We start from the raw sequence: 17751 nt of genomic DNA, 5'->3' as shown, positions 1-17751 counted from the left end.
TCCATCCATCCATCCATCCATCCATCCATCCAGCTCTGAACTAAACTCTGAATAATTATGTGGTGAACAATGAACATGAATCAGTTAATTTCAACCGTCTGAACCGAGTTTAAAACTAGTTCTTGTTAAGCATGAACTGGTACAACACTGGGGGAAGATAATGCATAATCTCCACAGTCAAAATATTTTACGATGCTCATTGAAAACCTTAAAATGATGATATTTTTACGGTACGACCAGGTTGACATTTAAAACTCATTTTTAGAATATTGACGATCCACTGGGAGCCTTTAATGTTACCTAGATATGTTCCACCAACATGATTACTCCAGTATGGTGGTATTTACAATCAGTGGTACTTCTTCTCAAACATCTACAATGTAGATCAAATCAGAACAGTTGTTTTCTGTTAACCGAGGTGGTTCTGGGACCATATTTTATTGTTTTATGCTGTTTGTCACGTTGCATGTTGTGAACAACTTTAGCTGAGATCACATGTGGGTGATTCAGCTTTCATGTTCGTAGTTTATGTTACAATAGGATGCAACGCTTGTGTTTTCATGCAGGTATAATATGAAAACATGTGACTGCGTGTTAAGATGCATAACAAGGAGGAAAGGTGAAAAAGTCACAATGTGCAAATCGTCTGCTGCTTCCTGACAGTTCCTCCCTGCAGCTTCACATCAGACGTTATCTGACATTCACTCCATCAATCTCAGACACTGATCTATCTGCATCTTCTGCTGTCGGCTCTCTCTGTGGATAAACAGTCTGCTGTAGCGGTGGCATTTCGCTGATGAAGAGCTCAAACTCCAGCTATGTGCCCTGAATTTCTATTTGTTGTTCCTGTTTTCTGCACTAGTTCAGATTCTCAGAGCACCTACAGATGCTCACACGTTTCCACTCTTCATACCTCAAAAATCTAGACACGTTCAGATTCGGGTATTTGAGTTTGTGGATGAAGAGCATTATTAAGAAGATTTTTGAAACTTCTCCCACCTGTGAGGCATCCTGCGTGAAGACGGCATCAATGGTGAAGGTCTTTGGTGGTGAAACAGAGGAACGTCTCTGAGAGGAGGCCGAGTTTCCACTGTTCGAAGTCTCTATCAGTGTGATCTGCTTTTTTCTGCCATCCACCTTCAGGAAGGACATGGACTCCGAGGATTCGTTGCTGTGGGCCGAGCAGATGCGCACCATCACCCGAACCTGAAGACAGACAGGAAGGTTGAGGTTTTTTAGAGTAAGGCATCAACACAAACACTCAAATTATAATAAGAATTTGTTGGTGTAAAATAAATCATCAACCAATCATAAACCATATCTAGATTGTCCTTAGAAGGTAAAGCTCAAACAAGACAATATTTGGTCTCTAAGTAAAGGTAGTTGACCACCAATAGACCTCAATCTGGAGGTGCTTATAAGATCTTTCCTCATGTGGTGAGGATAGACATTAGACAGGTGAGGGATCAGCCAACAGCTGCATCAGCTGATCTGAAGGCAGTCTGGAACACAGTCACCAACAACACCTTGGTTGTAATGGACTGATTCTGGTACTTGAAGGCAACTGCTGTAGAAGATACATTTCCAGGCATGTCCTCAGGTGGGCAGTGAACATCCAAAGGGTTTAGAGAAGGCTTTGGAGGAAGTTTTTGGAATCAACTTCAACAGGTGTATTTGAATAAAAATATGCTGAGCAGGCATCCACGGGTCTCCGGAAAATCTGGACTTCCACTCTGGGTCTTGATTCTGCTGCTTCTGGTGCAATATTGGGTTTGGCTGAAAAGTCCATTGCAGCTCCTGGATTGAGCCTGAAAAGGCATTGAGCTTTTTCTTCTACCAACAAAGTCCAAAACTCACTGCGGTGCAGGCGGGTCACTGATGACTCCTGGTCTAAAGGTTAGTTTTCTGCATCACCTTGCTGGTATTCTGAACTCTGGGCTGCTTTAAGGGTACTGGACAGCTTCAGCACACTGACGGACACGTACTGTAAAATCTTCAACACGAACCATCTATTGATAGCCAAAACATTGAGGATGGATGTCCCACCAGATAAAAGCCAAAACCATCTCACCAAGGGAACAAAGGAGAAACTACAGAAGAAGCATATTATGGTGATGAAGTGGTCCAGTCAGTCTGAAGGCCCCAGTCCTACAGAAACTGCTAAAAAGCAGCAGCAAAGAAACCTAAAGCATTCTGGAAGTTTCTGTAGAGAAGAGTTAGATGAAATCCCTCCTGAGATGTGTGCAAACCTGGTGACCATCTTCAAGAAACATCTTATCCCTGTACTGGACAACAAAGGTCTCTCTTCCAGGTCCGAAATCTGGTTCTGCTGGGGAATCAAAAATGTATTTCCCTCACTTAAAAAACTGGAACTACACAGAAACTCATTATCTGAACTAAATGTAACAATTGTGACCTTTAAAAGTGTTTATCATGTAAACACTTTGGAGTGTTTCAGAGTGTTTCCATTTATTGTGTGAACCGCTTTAAATGCTGTGTTTATGTTTGATAGGAAGGAAAAATAAAGTTAGAAAGAAAAATATTTGCGGAATCTCAAACGGGCCGTTTTCATCATGAAACCATCCAGCTTGTGTGTAAATGTAAAGCATCGGTTGTTGAGCTGCAGCTCAGTGCGCCTGGCTGTCGGGTTGTGCCTCTCTGGCTGGTTTTTATTGGCCTGTCACAGAGCTGCTGAGTCGGTACTCAGGGGTTCACAGGGTCAAGTTTAAACCAAAAACAATCTGAGACGCAACGTTTTTCAAACAGCGAGTCGCTACGGGCCGGCGGAACAACTCATCGGCCTGTCGGTCGGAGCTGCGGCAGACAGGAAACAGCTGATCTCTGGGTAAAACGTGTCAGAAGGTCAACAAATCGACCAGCCAACCAGAAACAGCAGCTGCTGCTTCTGCTCAGATCTGCCTCACAGTTTTATTTCAAACATGTTGTCAATGCGAAGGAGTGAAGAAGCTTTGAGAAAACCAAGCGGCCTTGGTTGAGAGGATGCTGCTGTTACCATGGTAACTACAGGTAAGGAGGACTGATGGGTGAATTCAGGCTGACGCCTCTGAGAACCGAAGACACTCTGCTCCACAGAGGCAGTATGTCTTAATTAATGAAACTCGTTAAGGACCTTTGTAGCTTTGGACGTTAAGGAGAGAGGAGAGGAAGGTCAGAGTTCATCACGAGCTGTAGCTCCAAATAATACATCATTAATCTAAATGTTACATCATTATTCCTTCAGGATATCTGTCTAAATCATTACAGGAAAAAAATGATTAGGGATTTTAGTAGGTAATCACATTTGATATTAAAATTTCAATTAAAACAATGAAAATAGACCCAGGAAGGAAGGAAGGGAGGGAGGAAAGAAGCAAAGAAATCAGGAGATTATTTCTCCTCAGTTTGATCTGAGCTGATATCTGTTATTGATCATTAATATGATGCATTTATTTCTGTGGAAATATTTTGCTATCTCTTCCTCAGCATAAAGACCCAACACATCAGCAGTTTCTGGTGCTGGAACAGAACCTTTGCTCAGACTGTGGCCTGATAACAAATGACTGGACTCCAGACCCCCAACATTACACATCGATGGAGGAGCCTGGTGCTTCTTTCTCAGCTCAGATATCGGCTCAGTGCAGTCAGCTGATCTGGGAGCAGCAGAAAGACGGATTTTATTACTTTCGCCCGCTTCATGGAAAACATTCAGGAAACAACGAGCTTGTTCTTCTGTAATGAGCTCCTCACAAACCTGGTTTTCTCCTGCAGGCTGCAGAGCAACGCAGCAGTGAGTGGAGCATCGAGCTCAGTCCATCAGCGGGTTTATGAGCGAGTCACAGGGGGACGTTTGTCGGCTGTAAATACAAACTGCTCCACACTTTATGAGCAGCAAGCTCCAATAAACGAGTCGGAGAGAATTGGGGGGGTGGGCGCCTCCCTCACTGCTGCAGCAGGGTGGTTTCAGTCAGTCAGCTTTAAACCTGTTGGTTCACTTCAACCTGCAGAAAACTCCCATTGGGAGGAATTTTAGGGATGTTGTTATTGGACTTTCTCTGAACAACAGAGCTGAGGATGTGCAGCGAAGGGAGAAGCTCTCAAGATGTCTGCAGAGCTGTGGAGCAGACAAGACAAACTGTGGCTTCATTAATTAAGAGGATATTTGATTAGCAGGTTAAGGTGTGATTAGGGTTATGGGTTTGACTCTATCTGCCCTCATGAGGCTCGTTATTCAATTCAATTCAGTTTATTTCTATAGCGCCAATTCACAACACATGTCGTCTCAAGGCTCTTCACTAAAGTCAGGTTCATACATTCCAGTTAATCCTAATCATTGAACAGTGCAGTCAGATTCAGTTATTTATTCAAATTGGATAAAAAGTTTTTCTATCTAAGGAAACCCAGCAGATTGCATCCAGTCAGTGACTTGCAGCATTCACTCCTCCTGGATGAGCATGTAGAGACAGTGGACAGTCACTGGCGTTGACTTTGCAGCAATCCCTCATACTGAGCATGCATGTAGCGACAGTGGAGAGGAAAAACTCCCTTTTAACAGGAAGAAACCTCCAGCAGAACCAGAACCAGGCTCAGTGTGAGCGGCCATCTGCCACGACCCTAATCACTCCAAACGGATCAGACTGAAGCTGTCTAAGCGTCTGATCTACAGCTAGACACCAAACCCTGCAGCGTCATTTTTAAGCTGAACCCAGGCCAGTTATTTACACTTGTCTTTGGTTAACACGCTCAGATTCCACCAGATACAGAACAACGCACCAGTGTCTTACCTTTCCCATCCCAGGCGTGTCCTTCGCCTTTGATCCGGCCCGTAGGAGGCATGGTGGGATGGCAGGGGGAGACAGCTGCAGGGCCCCGCTGAAGCCTCCGGTGTACAGCAGCGGCGGGCCCGGGGCCTCGGCCGGAGGAGAGGAGGGACCCGGCTGGGATTTCTTCCTGCGAGACAAACTGAGCTTCTGAGCCGCCCTGAAGACAAGAGAACAGAACCAGAGATGATGAAACCCATCAAGAGACAAATCCAGATCTGCAGGGAGCAGGAAACGCTAAAACTGTGAAAATTAGCGAAGAGCTGAAGGATTGGCAGGGGCGGAAAACCCATTTTCTATCAAAATCTGAATAATTTGAACCCAATCTGTCAGCTGAGCAGTGGGGCCGGAATAGGGGGGGGGCAGGGGGCCCTTGGCCCCCCCACTTTGCGGTTCTGGCCGTGGGCGTGACCCGAATGTGCTGAGAGGCTGTGACAGATCTCTCTCTCTCTCTCACTGTCTAGAGACAGACAGAGTCACAAACAAAACGTTTGTGTCTCTTGAAACCTGACAGCATCCGCAGAAACACGTGCAGCGTGATATACTGACATGCGCAATGACATCGGAAGCGCAAAAAAGACCCCTGTCCAGTTGCCTCAATGAATGTGCAATACTGGACGTTTCAGCGCTAAGTTGTCAAATTCTGGGAAGAGTTGATGCCAATATGTTTCTATAACACCTGTAGTGTTAGTAGCTCACTAAAACTGCGTTCATTATTAGTCTGTCATCCATGCGTGATCCAAAAGCAGCTGCCATTTGCAACAGCACCGCGCAGTGCGCACCGATGGCAGGTCGCTATGTGGAGATGGAAAGAACAGCAACGACCTTCTCTGTTCGTGTGAACATCTTTGAAATAATAGAATAAAAAATAATCAGGACCTCTTGCAACCTGTCAGGGTCATTGTTACGTTTTCTGAATGCAACGCCAGTCAGGAACGGCCGTCACATAATCTCTCCAGACACCAGGATGCACGAAACCGTTTTTAATGAATGGAGAACTTCTATTTACTTTTTCTTTTATTAAAGACAATTGGCAGAAACTGTTCAACAACATAACGACAAAACAGAAGACAATGTTTTATTTAATTTTTTTATTTTCTTTATTTTAATAAGAAAATATTACATCTGATAAATCAGATTTACAATGAAAACACCCGTTTATCATTATTCTACCGGTTTGGTTATCAATGTAGGCCTAATGATTGTTCTTAATAAATTGTTGTTGGGATTATTTGTGATATAATAATAGTCTATAACATGAACATATTTGGTATTCCCGGGATATATTAGATCTCAGTTCAGTGACGTGCGGTGAGGTCCATGACTGGTGAAGCCCTTAGAGTCGGATGTACAAATATATGATCCCAATATAGAAACTGATATTTAATTGTTTTTAAATCAGTTCTTTTAAAAGCTTTTAATTATGCTTTAATTAATTCTATACTGTTCAACAATACGACAGCAAGAAAAACTAAATATTTAATATAAGGTCAAATTTGATTATCTAAAATAATTTTTTATTTTCCGCCGATCCTGCGGCTCCTCCATGGGTTGCAAGTCAAGTTTATTTATGTAGCGCTTTTCAGCAACAAGGAACTCAAACCGCTGTACATGAGGAAAAACATTACAATGATACAGAAAATCAAACACAGAAAAACAAATCAAATGACACTAATAATCCTTGGGAGTTTACTGGTAAGAGCTGGTTCTAATCCCATCTTTCTAATAGAGGTAATTAGCTCATTAAGTCTTCTGTGGTAAGGAATTCTTCCTGTGTTAGAAGAAAAATGATAATATTAATCATTGAGGTCGCTGGTATGACGCAACTTTCACATACATGTGAAAGTTGTAAAAATGTCATTAATATAAATGTTCTGAAGGTTACTTTCCTGTTTTCCTCTTATTTTCTCAACCGTTGCCAGGATCGGGTCCTTTCTGCTCCATTACCGTAATGCACCTTGTATGGGCGGAGCTAAACTTTAAGAGAGAGCTGATGTCGGCTGGCGTGACCGCGTATTTCTGACTGTCAGCTCACCTGACCGCGGTAGCAGGTAGCAGGAGGAATAAACATAGCGGTCATAATACATAAATCCATCCATCCATCCATCCATCCATCCATCCGCCCGCCATCTGTCCGTCCATCCATCCATCCATCCATCCATGTATCCATCCATCCATCCATCCATCAGCCCGCCATCCATCCATCCATCCATCCATCCATCCATCCGCCCGCCCGCCATCTGTCCGTCCATCCATCCATCCATCCATCCGCCCGCCATCCATCCATCCATCCATCCATCTATCCATCCATCCATCCATCCATCCATCCATCCATCCATCCATCCATCCATCCATCCATCCATCCATCCGCCCGCCCGCCATCTGTCCGTCCATCCATCCATCCATCCATCCATGTATCCATCCGCCCGCCCGCCATCTGTCCGTCCATCCATCCATCCATCCATCCATGTATCCATCCATCCATCCATCCATCAGCCCGCCATCCATCCATCCATCCATCCATCCATCCATCCATCCGCCCGCCCGCCATCTGTCCGTCCATCCATCCATCCATCCATCCGCCCGCCATCCATCCATCCATCCATCCATCTATCCATCCATCCATGTATCCATCCATCCATCCATCCATCCATCCGCCCGCCCGCCATCTGTCCGTCCATCCATCCATCCATCCATCCATGCATCCATCCATCCATCCATCCGCCCGCCTGCCATCTGTCCGTCCATCCATCCATCCATCCATCTATCCATCCATCCATGTATCCATCCATCCATCCATCCATCTATCCATCCATCCATCCATCCATGCATCCATCCATCCATCCATCCGCCCGCCCGCCATCTGTCCGTCCATCCATCCATCCATCTATCCATCCATCTATCCATCCGCCCGCCCGCCATCTGTCCGTCCATCCATCCATCCATGCATCCATCCATCCATCCATCCGCCCGCCCGCCATCTGTCCGTCCATCCATCCATCCATCCATCCGCCCGCCATCTGTCCATCCATGCATCCATCCATCCATCCATCCGCCCGCCTGCCATCTGTCCGTCCATCCATCCATCCATCCATCCATCTATCCATCCATCCATGTATCCATCCATCCATCCATCCATCTATCCATCCATCCATCCATCCATGCATCCATCCATCCATCCATCCGCCCGCCCGCCATCTGTCCGTCCATCCATCCATCCATCTATCCATCCATCTATCCATCCGCCCGCCCGCCATCTGTCCGTCCATCCATCCATCCATGCATCCATCCATCCATCCATCCGCCCGCCCGCCATCTGTCCGTCCATCCATCCATCCATCCATCCATCCGCCCGCCGTCCGTCCGTCCGTCCGTCCATCCGTCCGTCCGTCCATCCATCCATCCATCCATCCGCCCGCCCGCTGTCCGTCCGTCCGTCCGTCCATCCATCCGCCCGCCCGCCCTCCGTCCATCCATCCATCCATGTATCCATCCATCCATCCATCCGCCCGCCCGCCATCTGTCCGTCCATCCATACATCCATCCATCCATCCATGCATCCATCCATCCATCCATCCGCCCGCCCGTCCGTCCGTCCGTCCATCCATCTATCCATCCATCTATCCATCCGCCCGCCCGCCATCTGTCCGTCCATCCATCCATCCATCCATCCATCCATCCATCCATCCGCCCGCCCGCCATCTGTCCGTCCATCCATCCATCCATCCATCCGCCCGCCGTCCGTCCGTCCGTCCGTCCATCCGTCCGTCCGTCCATCCATCCATCCATCCATCCGCCCGCCCGCTGTCCGTCCGTCCGTCCGTCCATCCATCCGCCCGCCCGCCATCTGTCCGTCCATCCATCCATCCATCCATCCATCCATGCATCCATCCTTCCATCCATCCGCCCGCCCGCCATCTGTCCGTCCATCCATCCATCCATCCATCCATCCATCCATCCATACCTCCCTCCCTTCTTATGGGATGTGTCCAGAAAACCTCTAAACTTATTTCTGATTCAGAAATCCACTTTTTTCTGTTGACTCAACATTTAGATATTTGAATCAGCACCAACAATACAAGATTTCCTGTGGCTATACAGAACACATCTTTTTTAAATGCTTTCACAGTGCTGAAGGTCTTTGATGCTCCAGAGCAGTTTTCTTAAAGACATTGGTTACATTTTAATGTGTCACTTGTTTTTACAAATTAATCTTTTTTAAGTAACAGATCAAATGAACACAGAGGAGGAGGAGTGTTGGATGACTGGGTTGATGCACAGTCGGAGAGACTCAAAACCAGATCATTAGAGAGGAAGAGTGTCTCTGCACACCTCCTCTTCATCCCTCTATTCACAGTGAGTCCAATCAGAAAACAGAGCGTGTAATCGTAGCCTCCATGAAGGACGGCCTGGAGCAGCCTGCAGGGATTCACCCAGAGTGTGTGTTCCCTCACACAGGCCAACAGGATACAAAACCTGCAGAGCTGCAGGGCGAGCACAGAGCTGTGTATGTGTGTGTGTATGTGTATGTGTGTGTGTGTGTGTTCATGACATTTATGATGTATAGCTGGAATCTCATGTGCCGAGAAATGTTAACACGAGAGACAGAAGTCATCTGAGAGTAATATCGTTCAACAAAGAAACGACTGAACCAAACAATTTTCTGCATTGAGAAACATCTGCATCTCTAAACACTTTAGAAACAGATTATTTACCGAGTATAAAGCAGAACTAAAGAAAAAAAAAGAAAACCAGGAGCAAGAAAAGTTAAAAGAGGGAAAGGGAAGGAAGAAAAACAACGCAGCAGGAAAAAGTTAAGAGGAAAGAGGCTTAACTGTGAGAAACAGTCTTCAGACACCATGACTCAGCTGAACTGAGCTTATCTGGATCAACAGCAGCACAGCATGAATATTAACAACCAGAACAATTCCTGTCTGGACACTAGATAATTGGGCCAGAACAGAAGGAGGAGCAGATCATTACACGGGAATATCATCCAAAAGTATTATCATTCCTATTCATACTGATGATTATGGCTTAATATTAATATAATGCATACTCCATGAGAACCACCAGACTCCACCTACAGACCAACCAGTTGGTTGGGGGCAAGTGAGGAAAAGCGTTTTCTACCATCACAAACGTAAACATGTGGGATTTACTCAACTCTACTTGGACTTTAACTGGACCAGTGAGCTTTGCTCAGGGGAGACTAAGACTGAGCTTTTTAACCACAAATGTCTAGATGGTCCTGAGAGCTGAGATGGTCCAGACATCCTTCTTCTGGGTGACTCTCCAGGTTGTTCTGGGGTAACTCAAAACAGCCAATGACCTCAAAGGATACACTTATCGTTCCTCGCTACTTCTGGGTCCGTCCAACCTTCTCCTCACGTTGGGACATGCATGAAAAACCTCCCAGGAAGCACCTGGAGACACCTTAGCCTATAAGATTATCATGAATTACTAGATTTATCCCTTTAAATGTTATCGCCCGACTCTAACGTGACTCCAAGATGTTGGATTTTCACAGCACAAGCATGGAGTCATGCAGAGGTCGATGAGAGAAGAAATGCTGGTAATCATTCCAATGACATCCAGAAATATGAAAAACGCTATTTAGTCAACAAATGTCCACAGGAGAAGAGACAATTAGAGGTTCTCTCTTCTTCAGCCAGTAACTCCTCCCAAGAGATCCTCTCTGGACCAGATCTGCTGTTTCATTGTCAGGAACACATTTCCTATCTGATACCTTCACATGTGTGGCTTTTCTAAAACTAATCACGTATTTTTGTGTTACATACTAAAGACAATTTACTCACAGTTCCTTCCAGTCCATTATCTACTCAGAGCTCTTTGCCTTGAACGTCCAGACTGGTTCTCATTCTCTCACACCATCATAAAAAGGATGATTTACACCAAGACAGAGAAGATAATCCCAAATCTTTAGAAGGAAAAGTTGAACAAGCTGCTAGCTTTGTTCACTGGTCAAACTGGGTAATGAGAAAATTCCCACGTGTCTTCAACCCATGGATGGTGATGAACTGGTCCCATTGTCCACCTTAGTTTATGTTGAAATATTTTCCATCATTCTGTAACTTTCTCTGTGATCATTCACACATCCAGATAATTTATCTGTGCAGGAAAATGTTCCCAAGAAAATTTTATAGATTTGCAAAGATTGTTTTCAATCGGATCCAGCGTATCCAGATTCCTGCAGAACTTTTTATTTTATCAACATTTTCAAGCTGCTGAGACCAAATATGGACAATTTCTTTCTCATATCTGGTTCTGTTTGTAGTAATTATGCTTCTGGAAACAACTCATTGCTTCATTAGTTAAACCTTCTACTCTGTTCAGAACCAGAGACTCGAGCTGTTCTGGCTGCAAACACTTGGTATCTGGATACTGAGCGTTTATGTGTCTGTGGGTTTGATGCTGGAGAGGAAGTGCATATATGAGACTTTTAAGTGACAATCGGTGATGGAAGTAAGCTTACTGTGTTTCTTTTATCTCACTGGTAATAAAACCATCAGTTTTCTATGTATGTAATTGTATTCATTGTTTTTCTCCGCTCAGGATGGGTCCACCAGCTCAAACTGATTCCTTCCCATCCATCAGTTCATTATTGTATTCCGTTTAAGGAGAAAATGTATGAATGTTCTCAAAATGTTCAGGAAATCCAGGAGTGAAAGACACAAAGTAGTCCAAATGTTTCCTGATTTACCCCTCAGGGATTCCTGAGCCTCTTCCTTTCAGTCCAGCTGGTTCCACCAGTCTGTCCGTCCAACCATGATCTCCCGTCTCATCCCAGTCCTGCAGCTGGGCGGATCAAAGGGAACTTTTTAGGAAGCAGCAGCCTGAGTTTCACAAATGAACCCCGTTCCAGAGATTTTCCGTCCATCCACTACAGTACCACACCTCCACCTGTAAACCACTGATGAAGACGTCTTTTTCTGCTCCAACTCCTTTTGTCACTCTTTTCTCCTCTCAGTCGACCATCCTCTTCATCCAACTCTGTGCTGATTTTTTTTACCTCTGCTTTCCTTGAAATATCCCCACTTTTCAGTTTTTCGTTTCTTCTCATCTCCCTCGGTCCATCTTTTCCTCTTTCCCCCTTTTTTCACTGTTTCCTCTTTCTGTGGTCCAGATTTTCCTCCTCCTTCCTCTTTCACTCTCTTCTCTCCTGTAGCTCCTCAGTCTGTTCCTGCAGTGTGTATCGCAATGCTGCTCCACTCAACCCCTCCTGCCTTCATCCTCTTCCTCCTCTAACTCCAGGAGAGAGAGGGCTGAAAGGAAGCGGCAGCAGCAAAGGAGGGATGAAGGAATGAAACAAGAGGTGGAATTAAAGTGGGTGAATTCTTGCTTCTAGTTGCTGTTGTTGCCGGGAAACACAGGAGAAGCTGCAGCTTTCCTCCTCCTCCTCCTCCTCCTCCTCCTCCTCCTCCTCCTCCTCCTCCTCTCTGTCCGTCTGCATCTCTCACCTCCTCTCCCTCTTTTTGCAGCCCCGCCCTCCTGAGAAAACCCCATCCACACTTCACAACATACTGCATGAATAGTTGATGAGATGACTGACACCCCCTCTGCTGGATTTCAAACACTCAGTGTGTGTGTTGTAACCTCACTGAGTTGGATGACAGTTATTGACCAATAGAAGTAAAATTAGACAAGTTCTCTAAGCACACTTGCAAATATTCATCTATTAATCATTTACTAAAATGATATAAGCTTTATTTACAACCGCTTACCAGAACAGACATTTCTTCAACAGATCAAATAAAGGCAAAATGATGGACTCACTCTGTCATTTGCATTTCTGAAACAAATACCTGCACAGGTCTAATTCTGTAAACTTGTCTCCAGTTAAGACGCATCCTGCAGACCTTAATGAGCTGCTGCAGCTACTGCCTGACAGGAAACAGAGACCCAACCACAGAGCTGTCAGCTGAAACAGTAGAAAACACTCCTTCAAGATGACAAATCAACACTGAGTGTAGAGAAATATGGGTCCAAACTAGATGTTCAGGTTGGAAAAGGGAAACATGGAGATAGACCAGCAGAGATATAAAGACATCAAGTCAGCCCTGGCTGAGGAAGTTATGCTGGAAAATCAGTTTGGTCCCATTGAAAAGAAACATCTAAAGATGAGTGCATGAACAACATCAGAACATTTCCACCGTTACCGATGCCATGGAGACAGACCAGGAAGGTTGACCACCAAGCAAAGAGCTTTCAAACTTTCCTTCAGGAAACAAAGTTCAACTCACATGGATCTGGATCTGGATCCAGCTGAACCACCAGGGCAAAAAGGTGCCTGACAAGAGCTGCAGAACTGATCTGTCAGCTGCTGCATGAGAACATTGGAACCAAATTAATGAGGGACGTTCTTCATTCGAGAAGACAGAGAAGACAGAGGTCCAACAACGTACCAGCTGAGATGTTCTCTGTAACCGAAAGAAAGATGTTCCATGATTTGAGCATTCTTTACATGTTTGAGCTTTAAAAATCCAGGAGGTTCAGCTGTTCAGATTATTTTGTGTTTTATCTTGATTTTATTTTTGCCAACAGCTGCTTTAAATTTTTAACTGAAAACAAATTGCAGAGAATTGAATTATTTTCCTCGAGTTACTTCAGTTTGTTTTAATAAAATTTTAGCAAAATTCTCCCATTTTCCGTAAAAAGCAATAAGTTCACTAAAAATGCATTTTTATTAAAAAATATATCCAAGGCCAGAACATTTCCTTGAGCTGATACCTTCAGATTTACATACAAGTTATTTGCTTTAATTTGTACCTCAAGCCATAATATTCTGGATTCAGCTTCAATTATTCCCTGAACAGACTGCACCATTATTGGCTAAAGTGTTTCAGCTGAACAGAAAACTAAAACCAGCTTTCCTGTTCTGTCCTGCAGAGATTTAGATCCACAGGTTCCAGGCAGCTGATGAAGCTGAGGAGCAGGAAGCTGAAACATCTCATGTGATTGATCACAGGGCTGCTGATCTGAGGAGTGGATCGATGGTGCCTGAACAAAATTCATCATCTCTGCAGATGAAAAAAAAAAAAAAAAAAGACTAAAAGTGTCGAGTCAGAGCATCTGAGTGGATCCTCAGATCCAAATCTAGGTCAGTCCAGGATCAATACTCAGAAAGAGACCCGGATCAATGTGAGGTCATCTTCCTGAAGACTTCAGGTTCTGGTTTCAGATCAGCTCCAGATGTCCCTTCGTTAATCATTCATGTTTTTCAGTTTCTGAAAACAAAAATGTTTTTCTTACAGGTTCTGCTTCTTCAGCGCTGCAGTTCAGCAGATGTTTATCGGTCCAACACAACCTCACTGAGGAACTGAGATCTGATTTTACCAAAACCAATGAAAAACAACCAGAAACACGATGGTGTCATTAGAGTCGACCAACCTGTGCGCACAGAATCACATTCTATAAGGAGAAATGTTTTTATTTTCTGAGGACATCTGAAGACAGACAGAGACCTTTAGTCTTTTTGGTTCTGATCTCTTTCAGTCTGTCAGAACCTCAATCGTTTTCCTCAGAGAGTCTTAAACCCATCAGCAGCACCACCTCGTCACCATCAGCCTTCATCCTCCTGCTAATTATCCTGCCACATCTCGCACTGCCGTCCACGGAGACACGCTCAGACTATGTTCTCCGCCCCCTGCTGCTGCAGGCAGGCAGCGGCGCTGATGGATGGAGTCCAGTTCCCTGCCGAGAATCTGAGCATCAGAGCGGGAAAAATTTGTCAGAGAGAAATTCTCTTTAATGGGTCAAACGGGCTGGGCTTCAGCCTCTCAGAAGACAACAGGAGGAACTGTACAAAGGTTTATTTCTCATTGCTGCTGTGAGCGGATCAGTTAGAGGTGGTTCCAAGAACTAATTTAAAGAATCAACTCCTGGTAACGCATCTGACAGCAGAACCTTTTACATCCTTAAACTGTTGCAATTACTGACCAAAAGAGGAGCAAACTAGGCCTGTGCCACATCTTTAGCAGCACTGCAGTCAGACTGAAACCAGTCCAAAACACCAGAACACCCTGGAACTAGGGCCAATACCAGTCCAAGACACCAGAACACCTTGAGATTATGACTCAGACCAGTCCAAGACACCAGAGCACCCTGGAACTAGGACTGAGACGAGTCCAAGACACCAGAACAGCCTGAGATTATGTCAGAAACCAGTCCAAAACACCAGAACACCCTGGAACTAGGGCCAATACCAGTCCAAGACACCAAAACACCCTAGAACTAGGGCCAATACCAGTCCAAGACACCAGAACACCCTGGAACTAGGACTGAGACCAGTCCAAGACACCAGAGCACCCTGGAACTAGGGCCAATACCAGTCCAAGACACCAGAACACCCTGGAACTAGGATTGAGACCGGTCCAAGACACCAGAACACCAGATGAGAGAGGTAGAAATTAAGCTTGTAAAATTCCCCTGAACAACTAAAAAACCGCATTCAACATTCAAAACTCTGGTATTAAATTAAATGCATTAATTTTAATTTAATAATAATTAATAGTTTAATAATTCTCTTAAATGCATTTTAAACATGTCAATATTTTATTGAATCAAAGCAGTTTCACATTCAGAATGAAGACATAATGAACATTCAGCATCGCACCATAAAATGATTCATTCAAGGTTGTTCTCATCAAAAGGAATTGAAGTGTTTAACCTTCATGATCTCAGTGTCCAGAGCAGGTGGCTTCATGTTAACAGCATAAAACGTCAGAACATCATCACCACTAGGTTGATGTTTTGAGAAGATGCTTTTTTAGCTGAAATATGTTCATTTTACTTAAATACGAAAATCTGGCTGGTTAGTTCACGTGAGCCGATGGTTCTGTGATTTCTTTTCCTCGCTCGGTGATTCCAGCCTGTTTCTGCAGCAGAAATAACAGAACAAATAAAAACAGGAGAGCGGGAACAAGCTTGAGACAGATAACTAGAAAGGTGAGTTCTGTGATTTGACAGGTGAAGATCTAAACCATTCTCCTTCAGGTAGAAAGCATCCTGGGCATCCCCAGGGCTTTTGGCTGGTGAATGATCCACCATCCAGGTGTGTGTCTCAGCAGGATGACCTCTTTATGGAGGCTTTCAGGCAGACACTGTGGATGTGGGTCACATTGTTCTCCGGCTCTCCTCCAGCCGCTCTCTCTGCTTTGGGGCCTTCATTATCCAGGTTCTCTCAGGGTTTAGGATTCCCAAATGAACTCCGCCAGCTTCTCTGCTCCATTTTACAACATCTTCACCATGTTTGTCCGGATGCTGTTTGGTCCTTAAAAAGGGACATTAGAGGTTTTATTATCCACCTTTTAGAGGTTTTATCTTGAGTTTTTGTGGAAATTCTGTCTAAGACAAAATTTTTTGAATGATTTCAGAGTTTTTCTCCACATTCTGCTTTTCATTTCTCATGTTTCTCATGTTTGATTTGTTCTGTCGATCCCCCTCATTAGCTTCCCTCAGCTGCCTCAGTCTCCCATCACCATCCTGCTGTTTTCCATTGATCAACTCAAATGTTCCCTATTCAGTAATCACCTCTTCCACTAAATGTAGTTTCTGATGTTCTCTTGTTATCTTCTTGTCATATCCTGTGAGCTGGTGCTGTTGGTTTGGGTTGGTGACTCTCTCTCTCCTGCAGGGTGTGACCGGCAGGTGCTGCTCCACAGCTGCAGGTTATCAGCAGCAATCAGGAGCATAAAGGGTTGCAGCATCATCAAGGCTGATGTCGAGAGGTTTGTTAGAGAATGAACGGCGGCGGCCATACTGAATGTTGTATGTTGACAGTTAGTCGTAGAAGGTACCCGGGTCGACTGGAGAGGCTGTAGTCGGTCTGAAAACGCCGGACTCCTTAGAACCCCACAGTGTCAGAGATTATTTACTTTTGGAAGTGGCGGTAAGAGGCATAAACTGGTATGTGAATGGTTCAGAATGGACACACAGGAGGACAATATGGACTTTGATGAATGGACGCCAGTAAGTAGAGGGAGAGGACGCAGAAGAAGGGAAAATGTTAGACAGCCAAAAGAGTAAAAGAGAGCTGGAAGAAAACAGTTCTGAAGAAGAGAGAGTAGTTAGGAGGAAAATTGGACGGGAAGAATGTAAAACAATATTAAAGATAAAAAATGAAGAAGAAAAAGAGAACCTGAGTCCTATTTCAATATCTAGATTAAAAAAAAAGATAGGAGATGTTGAAATGGTGAAGGTCTTGAGAGATGGAAATATACTGGTGTTGTGTAAAACTGAAGAACAAAGAAGAAAGGCTTTACAAGTTGAAAACATTTGCAAGAAAACGATGACAGAGAGGAAGATTAAAGGAGAAGATAAAATCATTCGGGGGGTAATTTATGGCATTCCTCTGGAGGAAGATATAGATAAATAAATTTTAAAAAAAAGCATAGTTGGTGCAAAGGTAAAAAATCTCTGACTAAAAATGTAAATGGAGAAAGAGTAGAAAGCCAGTCAATTTTAATAGACTTTGAAGAAAAGGTGTTGCCACAAAATGTCAAAATAGGATATCTGAGTTTTCCTGTGAGGCCTTTCATTCCTCCACCACTAAGATGTTTTAAATGTCAGAGATATGGTCACATAGCAGCTGTCTGCAAAGGTACGCAAAGATGTCCAAAGTGTGGAGAAGATCACAGAATTGAAGATTGTGGGGAAGAAGTGCAGGAAAAATGTTGCAATTGTGGAGGGAAACATAGAGTTACATTCAGGGGATGTTGAGGTAAAGAAGAAAGCAAAAGATATTCAACAAATTAAAATGACTAAAAACATAAGCTATGCCGAAGCAGTCAAAAATGTACAGAAAGAAAGAACAAGGGATGAAGGTCAAATTAGGATTCAAGATTATCAACAAAGAAAAGTAGAATCAGAGGAAAATGTCACAATGTCTGTGGAAAAACTGATATTATTTGTA

The 17751-nt window shown here is 44.2% G+C and overlaps 1 protein-coding gene across 5 annotated transcripts in view; it reads right to left on the bottom strand.

Annotated features, from left to right (window-relative positions):
- kif26aa (kinesin family member 26Aa) overlaps positions 1–17751 on the bottom strand; it is a 73920-nt gene that overhangs the window by 37519 nt on the left and 18650 nt on the right. For 3 of the 5 annotated variants that reach the window (XM_047388626.1, XM_047388627.1, XM_047388628.1), the window contains exons 3-4: positions 4782–4977; positions 1000–1206 (exon numbers count right to left, since the gene is read on the bottom strand). In XM_047388626.1, the coding sequence (XP_047244582.1) occupies positions 1000–1206; positions 4782–4977 (403 nt within the window). Of the gene's footprint in view, positions 1–999; positions 1207–4781; positions 4978–10636; positions 12175–17751 lie in introns of those variants that run through there. The other 2 variants (XM_047388630.1, XM_047388631.1) reach the window with 2 other exon arrangements.

This window comes from Girardinichthys multiradiatus, chromosome 15, assembly GCF_021462225.1.
Source record: "Girardinichthys multiradiatus isolate DD_20200921_A chromosome 15, DD_fGirMul_XY1, whole genome shotgun sequence".
Taxonomy (NCBI): Eukaryota; Metazoa; Chordata; class Actinopteri; order Cyprinodontiformes; family Goodeidae; genus Girardinichthys; species Girardinichthys multiradiatus.
Note: the sequence above shows the minus strand (reverse complement) of the source record. Positions and strands in the feature narration are given on the sequence as shown.